Source organism: Callithrix jacchus, chromosome X (assembly GCF_049354715.1).
Source record: "Callithrix jacchus isolate 240 chromosome X, calJac240_pri, whole genome shotgun sequence".
Lineage (NCBI taxonomy): Eukaryota > Metazoa > Chordata > Mammalia > Primates > Cebidae > Callithrix > Callithrix jacchus.
In genome coordinates, this window is record NC_133524.1 from 19892472 (window position 1) to 19907407 (window position 14936).

The following is a 14936-nucleotide window of genomic DNA, read 5'->3' on the forward strand; positions in this document are numbered from 1 at the left end:
AATCTTCCTCCATCCCTTTATTTTGAGCCTTTGTGTATCCTTGCATGTGAGATGGGTTTCCTGGATACAGCACACTGATGGGTTTTGGATTTTTATCCAATTTGCCAGTCTGTGTCTTTTGATTGGTGCATTTAGTCCATTTACATTGAGGGTTAATATTGTTATGTGTGAATTTGATACTGCCATTTTGATGCTAGCTGGCTGTTTTGCCCGTTAGTTGTTGTAGATTCTTCATTATGTTGATGCTCTTTAGCATTTAGTGTGATTTTGGAATGGCTGGTACTGGTTGTTCCTTTCTATGTGTAGTGTCTCTTTCAGGAGCTCTTGTAAAGCAGGCCTGGTGGTGACAAAATCTCTGAGTACTTGCTTGTTCGCAAAGGATTTTATTTTTCCTTCACTTATGAAGCTCAGTTTGGCTGGATATGAAATTCTGGGTTGAAAGTTCTTTTCTTTAAGGATGTCGAATATTGGCCCCCACTCTCTTCTGGCTTGTAGAGTTTCTGCCGAGAGATCTGCTGTGAGTCTGATGGGCTTCCCTTTGTGGGTGACCTGACCTTTCTCTCTGGCTGCCCTCAGTATTTTCTCCTTTATTTCAACCTTGTTGAATCTGATGATTATGTGCCTTGGGGTTGCTCTTCTTATGGAATATCTTTGTGGTGTTCTCTGTATTTCCTGCAATTGAGTGTTGGCCTGTCTTGCTAGGTGGGGGAAATTTTCCTGGATAATGTCCTGAAGAGTATTTTCCAGCTTGGATTCATTCTCTTCGCCACATTCTGGTACACCTATCAGACGTAGGTTAGGTCTCTTCACATAGTCCCACATTTTTTGGAGACTTTGTTCATTCCTTTTTGCGCTTTTTTCTCTGATCTTGGTTTCTCGTTTTATTTCATTGAGTTGATCTTCGACTTCTGATATTCTTTCTTCTGCTTGGTCAATTCGGCTATTGAAACTTGTGCATGCTTCACGAAGTTCTCGTATTTTGTTTTTCAGCTCCTTTAATTCATTTATATTCCTCTCTAAGTTATCCATTCTTGTTATCATTTCCTCGAATCTTTTTTCATATCTTTTTTCAAGGTTCTTAGTTTCTTTGCATTGATTTAAAACATGTTCTTTTAGCTCACAAAAGTTTCTCATTATCCACCTTCTGAAGTCTAATTCTGTCATTTCGTCATAGTCATTCTCCATCCAGCTTTGTTCCCTTGCTGGTGAGGAGTTTTGGTCCTTTCTAGGCGGTGAGGTGTTCTGGTTTCGGGTGTTTTCCTCCTTTTTGCGCTGGTTTCTTCCCATCTTTGTGGATTTATCCACCTGTCGTCTGTGTAGTTGCTGACTTTTCGACTGGGTCTCTGAGTGGACGCCCAGATTGTTGATGATGAAGTATTTCTGTTACTTGGTTTTCCTTCTTCCAGTCTAGCTCCTCTACTGTACAACTGCTGAGGTCCACTCCAGGCCCTGCTTGTCTGGGGTGCACCTATAGCAGCTGTGGAACAGTGAGGGATGCTACCAGTTTCTTTTTCTGCTATCTTTGTCCCAGATGATGCCTGCCAAATGTCAGTCTTTTGGATATAGAGGGGTCAGGGAGCTGCTTGAGGAGACAGTCTGTACTTTATAGGAGCTCAAGTGCTGAGCTGTGAGCTCTGTTGTTCATTTAGGGCTGTTAGGCCGCTATGTTTAATTCTGCTGCAACATAACTCATTAAAAAACCCTTTTTTTCTCAGAATAAAAAAAAACCTTTTTTTTTCTCAAAATAAAGGGGCTTTATTTTTGAGTGTCCGCCGCGCTGTCCTGCCCAGCTAGGAGGCAGTCTAGTCACTATTTGCCTGCCGAGGTTCCGCCCTGTTGGTGTGAGGTTCGTCCTATTGCTGCATGCTCTGCCCTTCTGCTGCGGTCTCCGCCCTGCTGCCATGGGCTACGCCCTGCGGCGGAGTCTCTCTGTTGTAGTGGGTTGCCTCGGCAACGGCAGGCTGCGTCAGCAATGGGCATGTACCTCAGTAGGGGCAGTTTGCCTTGGTAATGGCGGACACCCCTCCCCCACAGAGCTGCGGCCTCAGGGAACCCCTCCACGGGGAGCGTTTGGAATCGCCGTTTTGTTTGTCCCACTGCACTACCCCAAACGCTGTGACCCTGGAATCTCCTGGGCTGGCTCACTGTCCAAGTCCCGTTCAGTCTCAAGTTCAGCCCTCCCAAGTCTCAGGTTGCCAGCCCAACAGGGCACCCGGACGAGCGCGCTTTGTGCAGAGCGCTGTGTAGCGCTGCCACAGCGCGGGCCGCCACCGCACCGGCTGCCGGCTGCACCAGGCAAAACCTCTGCCTGGCGTCCCGCGTCTCCTCTATACCTAGGAATTTCCCCATTCTGTGGGCAACAAAGATCCGTCTGGAAATGCGGCCCTGACTCACCCCCTCCGCGCATTGACCGCGAGCTTCAATCCTGGGTTGTTCTCACAGCACCATCTTGAGTCCTCCCTATTTTATGTCATAATCAATGGCACTTGTTCCAGAGTGGGCAACCGTTCTGTAGCTCCTACGGCTACAAACATATAGAAGTCACATATGGGCATTCTTAGGATGTTCTTCTGGGCATGATACAGGCATTGGTAGCCTAGAGACAGTCCGTGGAAGGAATAAAAGGGTGGTTAAAGAAGACTTTGCAAAAGCTAGGACTTGGAGAACTGGAAGAAGGAATTCCCAAAAGAAACAAGGATGGAGATAAAAGGGTAAGACTGGAGCTCCCACGGGGACAGCTGAGGGGCTGGTAAGAGGATAGTTTAACTGGCAGTGACAGTTGTAGAGAAAGAGGAAGTGGGGGCAGGATTGTAGAGGGAGGGACTTGAACACTTAGCAGAAGAGTTTGAGTTTTGTCTGGAAAGCCACAGGATCAAGTAGTGGTTGACAGGTATCAAAAAGGCAGTATAGATGCTTCTAAAAATATATTACTATTTTATTTTTCTAGAGACAGGGTCTCACTGTTGCCCAGGCTTGAGTGCAGTGGTGCAGTCATAGCTCACTGTGGCCTCGACCTTCCAGGCTCAAGCGATCCTCCTCCACCTCAGTCTCCCGAGTAGCTGAGACTACAGGTGTGCACCACCATTCCCGGTTAATTTTTTTAATTTATTGTTTCGTAGAGACAGGGTTTTGCTGGGTCACCCATGCTGGTCTTTAACTTCTGGGCTTAAGCAATCAGCCTGCCTTGGCCTCACAAAGCGTTGGGACTACATGTATGAGCAAACACACCAGCCTATATCCCCTACCCACTTCCCTATGGTTTAACTATTTAGAAAACCCCAAAACCTGTATTTGTTTTAATGTTTTTACACACACACACACACACACTCCCACATCCCAACACCTCACCACATGCCCACATACACACATGCCCACACACATGTATGTATACACACACACACAATGGAAAAACCTACTTTTTCTCATCTGTGATCATACTCTCTTATATGTTCTCATAATTCAGAAGTTCAACATGGGTGCCTTTTCCTTCAAATACTACCATCTAGATTATCCTATTTGAAAATCGAATATTTGATTCAATTGCTTGCAATTTTTCCTCCTTACCATTTCTGTGGGTGAGACATGCCATAAAGAAACCGTTCTCTCCTCGGCTTCATTGTTTATGGAAACGTAAGAAGGCTGGTACACTTTGGTTGGCTCTATCACCAGAACCTGAAACAAGAACAGATGCCTGTTAACGTGCATGGGTAGACATGGCATACCCTGACCAGTGAGGAGGCGAGGAGGTCCATACTCAATAAATCCTAACTGAGGGCTAAGTGCAGTGGTTCATGCCTGTAATCCCAGCACTTTGGGAGCCTGAGATCGGAGGATCACTTCAGCCCAGGAGTTCAAGGGCAACATATCAAGATGCCATCTCTTGGGAGAAAAAAAAGATGCAAGGAGATAAAAAAGGTGATGGCCCATTAGTAAGGTGTTGTTATCTTAAGAGAGAAGAGGGGAGAGAGTGGGGGAAAGGGTGAGAAGGAGGAGAGTGGGGACAGAAAGGGCAGGGAGAAAGGGAGCTAGGAGGAGGAGAAGGGAGGAAGAAGGGGGGGAAGAAAGAGAAGAGGGGAAAAAGGAGGGAAGAAGGCAGCAAAAGGAAGAAAGTGGGGAGAGTAAGAGGAAGGCACTTTGGGAGGCCAAGGTGGGCAGATCTCTTGAGGTCAGGAGTTCAAGACCAGCCTGGCCAACATGGCGAAACCCTGTCTCTACTAAAAATACAAAAATTAGCCAGGTGTGGTCATTCACACTTGTAATCCCAGCTACTCAGGAAGCTGAGGTGGGAGAATCGCTTGAACCCAGACGGCAGAGGAAGCAGTGAGCCACGATCACACCACTGCATGAGACTTTGTCTTGGAAAAAAAAAATTAATAAATAAAAGGAGGGGAAAAGAAAGAGGAGGAGTGAGATAGTGAGGCAGAGAGGGAATAAATCTCCAAAACAAATAAAGCAACATATTTAAGATCACTAAACCTGGTTAGAGATTACATGGTGTCTGCTCTGTTATTTTTCTGTACCTTTCAGTAGGTTTGAAATATTCATAACTAAAAGATTTTAAAATGTATCATTAACTGGCAAAAAATCACCATAATCATTTCAAACAATCTTTTATGAGATGCTTAATGAAATTCTTGCAGATGGCATGGGCATGTTCACAAACTCTCAAAGCATAAATATGGAACACAATTATCTGAAGTTCCATTTCCAAAACACTCACATATTTCACTCATGACTCTAAGATGGTCATAACATTAAAGCAAAACTCAATGAAAAGCTAAAAGCAATTTTGCCTTTTGGCAAAGTTTTAAATATTAATTAGTGGTCTTAGAGGCAAACCAAAGCTTAACAGGAAACCACATTGAATTCCAAGTTTCCACTCATGATGCCATATTGTTTTAAAGGAAGGTTTGTCCACTTTGGTACTAGTGACATTTTGAGCTAATTCTTTATTGGAGGGGCTGTCCTGTGCACTATGGGATGTTCAACAGCATCCTGGTCTCTACCCACCAGATGCCAGTAGCACCACGTTCTTCCCAAGTCATGACCACCAAAAATGTCTCCGGACATTGCCAGATGTACCTTGCGGGGACAAAATTGCTTCTGATTGAGAATGATGATTATAGAGGATATGGCCAACTATCTACCAGTGAGTTGATCTGTCACTTGCTGATTTCACAGAAGACTGATGTTTATCCCAACATTTTTAAATTACTCTATGGTTTTCTTCAGCTCAGAGTATTCAGTAATTAAATAGCACCAATTTTTAGTTTTTTTCCCTAACCTTAAAAAAATAAATAAATTTAGCATATCTTACCGGAAATCTGAGTGCATCAGTGACTTTGTTTGTTGCCTCAAAAATTATATCTAACCAGAAGTTCAGCTGCTCTTGCCTGGGCGAGTGTTCGATATTAGGTTTCTTGAAGCGCTGAATTAATAACAAGTTCTGAACTAATGATCGCAGGTACCTGGAAAAATCATGAACAGCAATATATTGGATTCCTAAGGAAATGGAATTCAATTCAACTCCCTTTAAAGGGAGCTTTCCAAAAGCTTTTATTCTCTTAAATTCATATTATGTCATGAGTGCTTCATAAACGATTGCTCAGCAGCCACAAAACTAATTAAGAAAAACCCAAGCAGTAGATAAAGTAAGTCCATCCAACAAAATGACATGACGTGGCTTTTCACCAACATGGGCTAAACCTCAATTTGGGTACCTACTGTCTAAAATATGGAGATTGGAAAGCATGTGATAACTGACTCTCAAACGACAAAGGTATGAACCGTGCAGGTGCACTTTTACACTGATTTTTTTCCACAATAAATACATTGGAAATGTTCTGGAGATTTGCAACAATTTGAAAAACTTTGTAGATGAACTGTGTAGCCTAGAGATATCAAAAAAATCAAAAAGTTAGGTATGCCATGAATGCATAAAATGTATGTGGATACTGGTCTATTTTATCATTTTCTACCCAAAATATCTACAAATCTCTTATAAAAAGTTAAAATGTACCAAAACGGACACACACAAACACGGACTGTATATGGCACCATTCCCAGTCGAGAGAATATAAACAAATGTAAAGATGTGGTATTAATTCAAGACTGCATAAAATTAACTGTAGTGCATACTGAGCTACTGTAAAAATCTCGTAGCCACCTCCTGTTGCTATTGTGGTGAGCTCGTGTTGTATCTGCTTAAAATTCCACCATGTGGTGGGGTGCAGTGACTCATGCCTGTAATCCCAGCACTTTGGGAGGCCAAGGTGGGCAGATCACCTGAGATCAGGAGTTCAAGACCAGCTTGGCCAACATGGCAAAATGCTGTCTCTACTAAAAGAACAAAAATTAGCCGATGCAGTGGCAGGCATCTACAGTCTCAACTTGGGAGGCTGAGGCAGGAGGATTGCTTGAAGCTGGGAGGCAGAGGTTGCAGTGAGCTGAGATCGCCCCACTGCACTCCAGCCTGGGCAACAGAGCAAGGCTCTGTCTAAAACACAAAAACGAAAACAAAAAACGCCACTGTGTGAAACTGATCATTTTTGCATGAGCAGTTCACCTCTCCGGTAAACTACAGCTCACAGTAAAGTGATCACTCATGGTCCTCACGCATTCTTCATTGTATTTAGTGCAGTACCATAAACCTTGAATAATAACACCATAGGACGCATAAAAAGTGCCACTAGTGATATTGGAAACACTCCCAAGAAAAGTCATGACATTACCAGAAAAAGTCAAATTGCTTGATATGTACTGCAGATTAAGTTCTGCAGTTACGGCTGCTGCCATTTCAACATAAATGAATCCAGCCTAAAAATCGTTGGAAAAACAAAAAAGGAAATCCACACACCATGTCAGTGGTTGTGAAAACCCTGCACTTTTCGCAAAATATAAAATACAAAATATGGTTTAGGTTATTAGTAAGGCTTCCGGTAACAGTAGGCTATAGGCTATTAGTAGTTAAGCTTTCGGTGAATTTTCAACTGAGCCCCCAACCCCCACATTGTTCAAGGGTCAGCTGTAGTTCAAAGATCAAAGCTATTACAAAATGACAAAATTTCAATCTCATATCTTTTTAATTAAACATGTTATTTTGAGGTAATTTTAGATTTACATGAAGTTCTAAGAAACAATATAGAGAGAACCCATGTATCTTTGACAGGTTTACTCCAGTGGTAACAGCTTGGAAAACTATAGTACAATATCACAACCAGATGTTGTCACTGATACAAGGCAAGAGAGAGAAAGTTCCATATCCCCACAGGGACCCCCTGCGTTGCCTTCCCATAGTCATGCCTACTTCCCTCCCATGCAACCCCGCTCCCTAACTCCTGGCAATCGCTAGTCAAACTCACTGTCTTTCATTTTTTTAAAAAAATTAGAATCTGACCAAGTAGATTTTGATGTTACGACATCTTGACTCTGACCATACCTTTGCTCTTTTCAGGCAAATTCAACTTTTTGGAATATAGTTGCCAGGTGGTAGTGATCACATCCTCTTTGGTACCATAAGGATTGGTTCCATTGAAAGCATCATTGTATTATTTTGCTATTTGAGGATAAAAGCTAGAGCTCTCGGCCAGGCGTGGTAGCTGACGCCTGTAAACCAAGCACTTTGGAGGCCAAGGTGGGCGGATCAGCTGAGGTCGGGAGTTCAAGACCAGCCTGACCAACATGGTGAAAAAAGTAAATAAATTTTTGATAAATCTTGATAAAAAGTAAATAAATTTTTTTGTTTTTAAAAAAGAAATAAAAAGAAGAAAAGAAAAGAAAGCTGGAGTTCTCCTGGGAAGACAGACCAGCTAGACTGCAACCTACCTGCTTGGGTACTCAGCAGGTCTGGGTTGTCCAAACTCTACACATTCAAAAGAAAGATCTGGCCCTAGACTGGCTATTGGGAGATCACCTCTAAGCCCTTGGGATATACTGCCAGCTGAGATCGTCTCTGTTTATCTGGGGCTTTGGGCCACGCCAGATAGTTGATGCTAACAATATGATTCATAGTCGGGGCCCTGGGCAACACTGTATCAGTTTGACCTGGGGAGAGGTTGGAGCTAAGGTATTAATATCAGCTGCATAAGGACTCCATGCCCATGTGACCCATCCCCAATAAAAACCCTGGACGTTAAGGCTCAATGAGCTTCCCTGGTTGGCAAGACTTTATGCATGTTGTCACACATTGTTGCTGGGAGAATTAGGCACGTCCATATGACTCCATTGGGAAAGGACTACTGGAAGCTTGTGGTCTCCCCCGGACTCTGCCCTATGTACCTTTCTGCCTTTGCTGATTTTAATCAGTATCCTTTCATTGTAATAAACTGAGAGTATAACAGCTTTTCCGAGTTCTGTGAGTCCTTACAGTAAATCATGAACCTGAGAAGGGTCTTGGGAACCCGTAACAACAGGTAATAACACTGTAAGGCCTATAAGTCAGCCAAGGTGCTGATGTAATGGGATTGTATCCAACCCTGGGGTCTCCACTCCCTGAAGTCGGCTCCATCTGGCCCAGATACCAGCACTGCACTTTAAGATTAGGGCTTTTCAAACAGCAGCCACTCCAGGAGGGCTGGAGGCCCAGCCTAGCTCTGTGTTCTCTCGGCCTCAGATAACTTTCTAGAGGTTTGCATGCCAAATTTAAGTTCCCTCAGATTGGGAAGAAATGGGGTCAAACCAGGTATGACTGAAGAGATTCCAACCCGTGGTAATCCAGACTGACCTGCTGAACTAGGATGCAAGAGACGGCTAATGAAAACAAATCATTAAAAATATGTTTTTTTAAGTTATGTAAATAATCCATATGCATTAAAGAAAAATCAGAAAACAAAGGTTAAAAAAAAACACAGAATAAAAACTCTGTATAGGCTGGGCACAGTGGCTCACGCCTGTAATCCCAGCACTTTGGGAGGCCAAGGCAGGCAGATCACGAGGTCAAGAGATCAAGATCATCCTGGCCAACATGGTGAAACCCCGTCTGTACTAAAAAATACAAAATTTGCTGGGTGTGGTAGCACGTGCCTGCAGTCCCAGCTACTTGGGAGGCTGAGGTGGGAGAATTGCTTGAACTTGGGAGGCACAGAGGTTGCAGTGAGCAAGATCACGCCACTGCACTCCAGCCTGGCACCTGGTGACAGAGCGAGACTCTGTCTCAAAAAAAAAAAAATCAAAAAACAAAAAACTCCTTATAAGGCTATCTCCCTGAGATAACCACTGTCAATATTCTGAAGAAAATAATTTATCATTTATTGATTATACAAATATCTATTGAGCATTTATTATGAGACTACAGCAATCAGTAAGATAACCGCAGTTCTAACAGAGTTTCATGTCTACAGGGAAATCTGATATTGCCCAGCCCTCCCAGGCCTTTCCCTACAAGTCATACACCAAGCATATACTTTTCATTAAAACAAGAATCAGATAGAACAGTGGTTCTCAAAGTGTGGTCATCAGAGCAGCAGCAGCAGCAGCTTGTAACTTGTAAGTGCAAATTCTCAGGCTCCACCCCAGACCTACTGAGCCAGAAATCCTGAGAGTGAGCCCAGCAATCTGTGTTTTATTTCTTTATTTCACCTATTCATTTTTGAGACAGGGTCTCACTGTGTCACCCAGGCTGGATTGCAGTGGTGCGATCACAGCTCTCTGCAGACTTGACCTCCTGGGCTCAAGCGATCCTCCCACCTCTTCCCGAGTAGCTGGAACCACAGGGGTGCGCCACGATACCAGGCTATTTTTGTTGTTGTTGTTGCTGTTGTAGAGACAGGGTCTCACTCTGTTACCCAGACTGGTCTCAAGCTACTGGGTTCAAGCAATCCTCCAACCTCAGCCTCCCAGAGTGCTGGGATTACAGGTATAAGCCACTATGCCCAGCCTATGTTTTAATCAACATAGGTTGATTCTGACACACAATAAAATTTGAGAACCACTGATAGTCAAACCTACCCAGTAACTGGCTGTTCTTATTCTACAACAAACCACAAACACACTTTCACATCTCCAAGTATTTTTTCCTGCATGTTTAAATGGCCGTATAAGGTTGTTGCCGTGCCACTGTTTTATTTACCATACCTTCTTATTGTTCTTTTAGTTCCAGTTTTCATTTGTGATAAACATTTTCTTGGTGTCCTTTTTTCACCTTATTATATGCTTTCTCACAAAATGCATAATACATGCTAGTAAGCAAGAGTGTTTTTCTCTTAAGGACCTAGACAACCTGAAGAAATTAACAGGATATAAAGTCTAATCTCGAGTTTGGAGCAGGCAGGGATATATTCCGTGTGGATCTGTCTTTCCCTCCCTTCACATAAAAGGGAATTCTCAGAGCAGTTGGGTCTGTGCTAACTTTGCTTTAATGAAAAGTCAGAAGGAGAAACACAGTGATCATGACTGTTTTTGCATTTCCACGTTTTTTTCCCTGGGGAAGAGATTTAAGAACAAGGTCATATATTGAGATGATGATGACAACACACAGACGTAACTCACCAGACTGGAGGTTTCAGTTTGAACAACCTCTCTGCTGCCTGGACAGCTTTCCCGACATCACTGGCCAGCATGCTGACGGTGAAGAACTGACCCACATCCCAGTAATTGTTCATTTTCTCCAAGCTCCCTTTTCTTCCCAACAAACTGTTCAGCCGGACACCTTAAGAATTTGTATTTTAGATAGTTAGAAAAATCTTTCTTAGTCTCTGTCATATTGAGGATAAGCTGGCATTTTGTTTTGGCTGTTGTCTCAGGTGTGCTAATGGAAAAGCAACTGATCGCTCCTTTTGAAATATAATGCTAGTAGGTCAGGTGTGGTGGCTCATGCCTGCAATCCCAGCAGTTTGGGAGGCTGAGGCGGGTGGATCACTTGAGGTCAAGAGTTCAAGACTAGCCTGGCCAACATGGTGAAACTCCATCTCTACTAAAAATACAAAAAAAAAAAAAATAGCTGGGTGTGGTGATGGGCATCTGTAATCCCAGCTACTCAGGAGGCCGAGGCAGGAGAATTGCTTGAACCTGGGAGGTGGAGGTTGCAATGAGCCAAGATCACTCCAGCCTGAGCAACAGAGCGAGACTCTATCTCAAAAAAAAAAAAAAGAATAGAAATATAATGATATAATGGTAGCTATTTTAACATAATTTTTAATGCCAAACTTGTATAACATCTGCAATAATAAACAGCTTTACCTATTTTCCTTAGTTCCAAGGAAGTTTCAAATTGTTGTCCAGCAACTATCAGCAAAACTGCAAGGTTAATTCCCGAATAGAGAGATGACTGGAGTTCAAACCCTTTGCGATACCTATAATCACAGAACCACCAAAGTCTTATTACAACAAAAAATGTGTAAATGGTATAAACCAACATTCTAATGAAAAGTTTTATTTCTTTAATTTGTTGTTGCCCATTCCCCTCACCTCCCACCACCTTTACAAACAGCCACATGCAACTCTCTAGTACTTTTAAAATGTCATAACAGGCCAGCCATGGTGGCTCATGCCTGTAATCCCAGCACTTTGGGAGGCCGAGGCAGATGAATCACTTGAGGCCAGGAGTTCAAGACCAGCCTGGAAAATATGGTGAAACACCATCTCTATAAAAAAAAAAAATACAAAAATTAGCAGGATGTGGTGGTGTGTGCCTGTAATCCTAGCTATTCAGGAGGCAGAGGCAGGAGAATCTCTTGAACCTGGGAGGAAGAAGCTGCAGTGAGTCAAGATTGTGCCACTGCACTCCAGCATGGGTGACAGAACAAGACTCTATCTCAAAAAAAAAAAGTTTTAATAGCAACACAGTAACTTTCACTAGGGAGTTTTAATTGTTTTTGTTCATAAGATGTTTATCATAAAAGCCTCAATGATTATATAAAATAGGGAAATCATCATGACATACACGAAATTTAAAATCAATTCTAATCCTACTCCCAAAAGATAACCATGATTCGATGTCCAAAGTGCATTGGTATAATAATCATAGCTCACTGCAGCCTCGAACTCCTGGACCTAAGCGATCCTTCCACCTCAGCCTTCCAAGCAACTAGGACTACAGCTATGTGCCATCATGCCCAATTCATCTGTTTTCATTTTTTTAGAGACAGGGTCTCATTCTGTCGCCCAGGCTGGAATGCAGTGGCATGATCATAGCTACAGCCTTGAACCCCTGGGCTCAAGTAATCCTCCCACCTCGGCCTCCTGAGTAGCTGGGATTACAGGCATGAGCCACTGTACCCACCTAAACCTTGTTTCTAAAGCTGGACTCCAATTCTGCACTGAGTATTTTTATTACATTGAAATGGCGTCAATGGTAGGCCACTTCTTTGCAAGTTGTTTGTTTGCTTTAAACAATATGGAGTTGTTTTTTCATGCATGAAGCAGTATTGCCAAAATCCTGGATCCCAAACAACTACAGAAGCAGCGGTACAAAGTGAGGCCAGTGACTGACACAAATGTCTTTAAGTGGCACAGTTTATACCAGACTTGCTAGTAGTAATTTTGTCACTCTGTGACAGCAGGAGAATTCAACAACCACAAAATATTAATTCTTGAAAGGCGAAGTTATCACTGAAGTCGGTTAAAATATGGCTTTATCAGCCGGGCACGGTGGCTCATGCCTGTAATCCAAGCACTTTGGGAGGCCGAAGCGGGCGAATCACGAGGTCAGGAGATCAAGACCATCCTGGTCAACATGGTGAAACCCTGTCTCTACTAAAATACAAAAAATTAGCTGGGCGTGGTGTTGGGTGTCTATAGTCCTAACTACTCAGGAGGCTGAGGCAGGGGAATTGCTTGAACCCGGGCAGCGGACACTGCAGTGAGCTGAGATTGCACCCCTGTACTCTAGCTGGGTGACAGAGCAAGACTTCATCTCAAAAAATATATATGTGGCTTTATCAATTCTGATGCATAATACAAATACCCTCAGACAGACCAGAGGATACCGAGAAAACCCTTCCTACTTTAGTCAACAAAATTTAACCTGTTTTTTTCCCTGTATGTTTTAGGAATTTTAAATTCTACATCCTTCTGGATTTGACTGTTTTATTTTCTTTTACTATGAAAAGTTATACCGAGATGAGGGCAGAGACAGTGGCTTCTCAGAAGTCAAACAGGCCCAACTTAGGGTCAGAGAAGATCTGAAGTCCAGGCAGGACTGTAGTCCCAGATTCGCCACTAACCAGCCCTGTGATCGTGTACCAGCCCCCACCTCCCCAAGCCATACGCTCCATGTCTGCACTGGAGGGTCTGGGTTAGATGATACCCAAGATAGATCTTATCTGCAGCCACCACGCCCTGAGCAGAAGACGAAGCTTCATTTGCTCCTGCACCTACCGCCACTACCTTCTGAAGCTGGTGGAGAAAAACTCCTAGGACTTACTTAAAGGACCAAAGACAATGATTTTTTGACCTGGGGGTTGAACTCCCAACCACTACAGTGCGAACACAGCTTTCTGTTTTGGCTTTCCCAAATGTTAACTTCCCTTCATTACCCCGAGTGACTCCTCTCAACCACACAGTGCATTCGGAAGTACCGGGAATTTAAAACAGAAAATAAGGTCATTATGTTCCAAGAACTTACACTCTGGTGAAAGGGAATAAGAGCTACACATAAGTAGCGACAAGAGAAGCAAGAATGTGGTATCTTAAAATCACACAAATCCAAGTCTAGGGGAACTCACAGAAGACATATAGGGTCATTTCACCTCGAGACTTGAGATATGGCATACAGATAAAGAGAAATGAGGCTGGGCGCAGTGGCTCACGCCTATAAGCCCAGCATTTTGGGAGGCTGAGGTGGGCAGATTGCCTGAGATCAGGAGTTCAAGATCAGTCTGGCCAACATGGTGACATCCCATCTCTACTAAAAATACAAAAAGATTAGCCAGGCGTGGTGTCATGCACCCGTAATCCCAGAAACTCAGGAGGCTGAGGCAGGGGAATTGCTTGAACCAGGGAGGTGGAAGTTGCAGTGAGCTTAGATTGTGCCACTACACTCCAGCCTGGTGACAGAGAGAGACTCCGTCTGAAAGACAGGGAGGGAGGGAGGGAGGGAGGGAGGGAGGGAGGGAGGGTGTGGGGGGGAAACAGCAGTGATTTGGAAAGAGAACTCCCAGCATAGAAAACAGCAGGAACAGACACAGGAGTTTGGAAAACTCCTTAGGAACTTCAGTTTAGTTGGACGCACAGCACACAGTGAGAAACTGGGCTAGAGGCAGATTGGAGAAAGTGTTCAGGACACGTAGAACGGTGATCTGAGAGTCTGAATTTTTATATAATAGGGAGCAGGGAGCCATGGTGGGTTCTTGAGCTTTAGGAAGGGTAAGCTGTAAATCTGTGAAGGAGAGACTGAACAGACAGCAAGCAGAGAGTCTACTTGGGTACTGTTAGAACATTCCAGGCAAGAAAGTAAAAAAAAAAAAAAAAAATGCACTGACTTGGGAAAGGGTTGGCAAGCAGTAAAGGAAACCCTGCAGAAGGGCTGGAAATGGGGCCCGACCAGACGGGGAGGTAATTAATGAAAGGAATAGAACACTGACTGAAAGTTTACAGCTAGGAGGGTAGAGAATAGTAGGAAGGAAGCAAGACATTGGAAGCCATACCTTGGGGAGAAGAGGAAATGACTTCAGCCTTCAAAATGTTGAGTCTGAAATACCAGCATCATCTTGAGGTAGAACAGGTGGGCAAAGGGGGGAGATGTAAGGCCATCACTTAGGATGTTGGGCTGGAGAGCTCCAGCTAAGGGTCCCTAGGTGTGAGAGTGGCTGGGATTGCCAGAGAAGGAAGTGCGGATGGAGAGAAGGCAGGGAGGACAGAGCCTCCTGTGTGTATGAAAGGAAGAGAGAGAGAGAGAAGGAACAGTTAGAATTGAATGAAAGCAGAACCTCAACACCAAGAGCTCTTCTGATGGAAATGAACGACGTGAACCTGTGGGTTCCACCTTCAGAATATACCCT

The 14936-nt window shown here is 43.6% G+C and overlaps 1 protein-coding gene across 1 annotated transcript in view; it reads right to left on the reverse strand.

The window, feature by feature from the left end:
* Positions 1-14936, reverse strand: part of MAP3K15 (mitogen-activated protein kinase kinase kinase 15) — a 161240-nt gene that overhangs the window by 59005 nt on the left and 87299 nt on the right. Inside the window, exons 8-11 of the mRNA XM_078364229.1 lie at positions 11176-11288; positions 10486-10645; positions 5318-5468; positions 3565-3672 (exon numbers count right to left, since the gene is read on the reverse strand). Coding sequence (XP_078220355.1) covers positions 3565-3672; positions 5318-5468; positions 10486-10645; positions 11176-11288 — 532 coding nt within the window. The remainder of the gene's footprint in view (positions 1-3564; positions 3673-5317; positions 5469-10485; positions 10646-11175; positions 11289-14936) is intronic.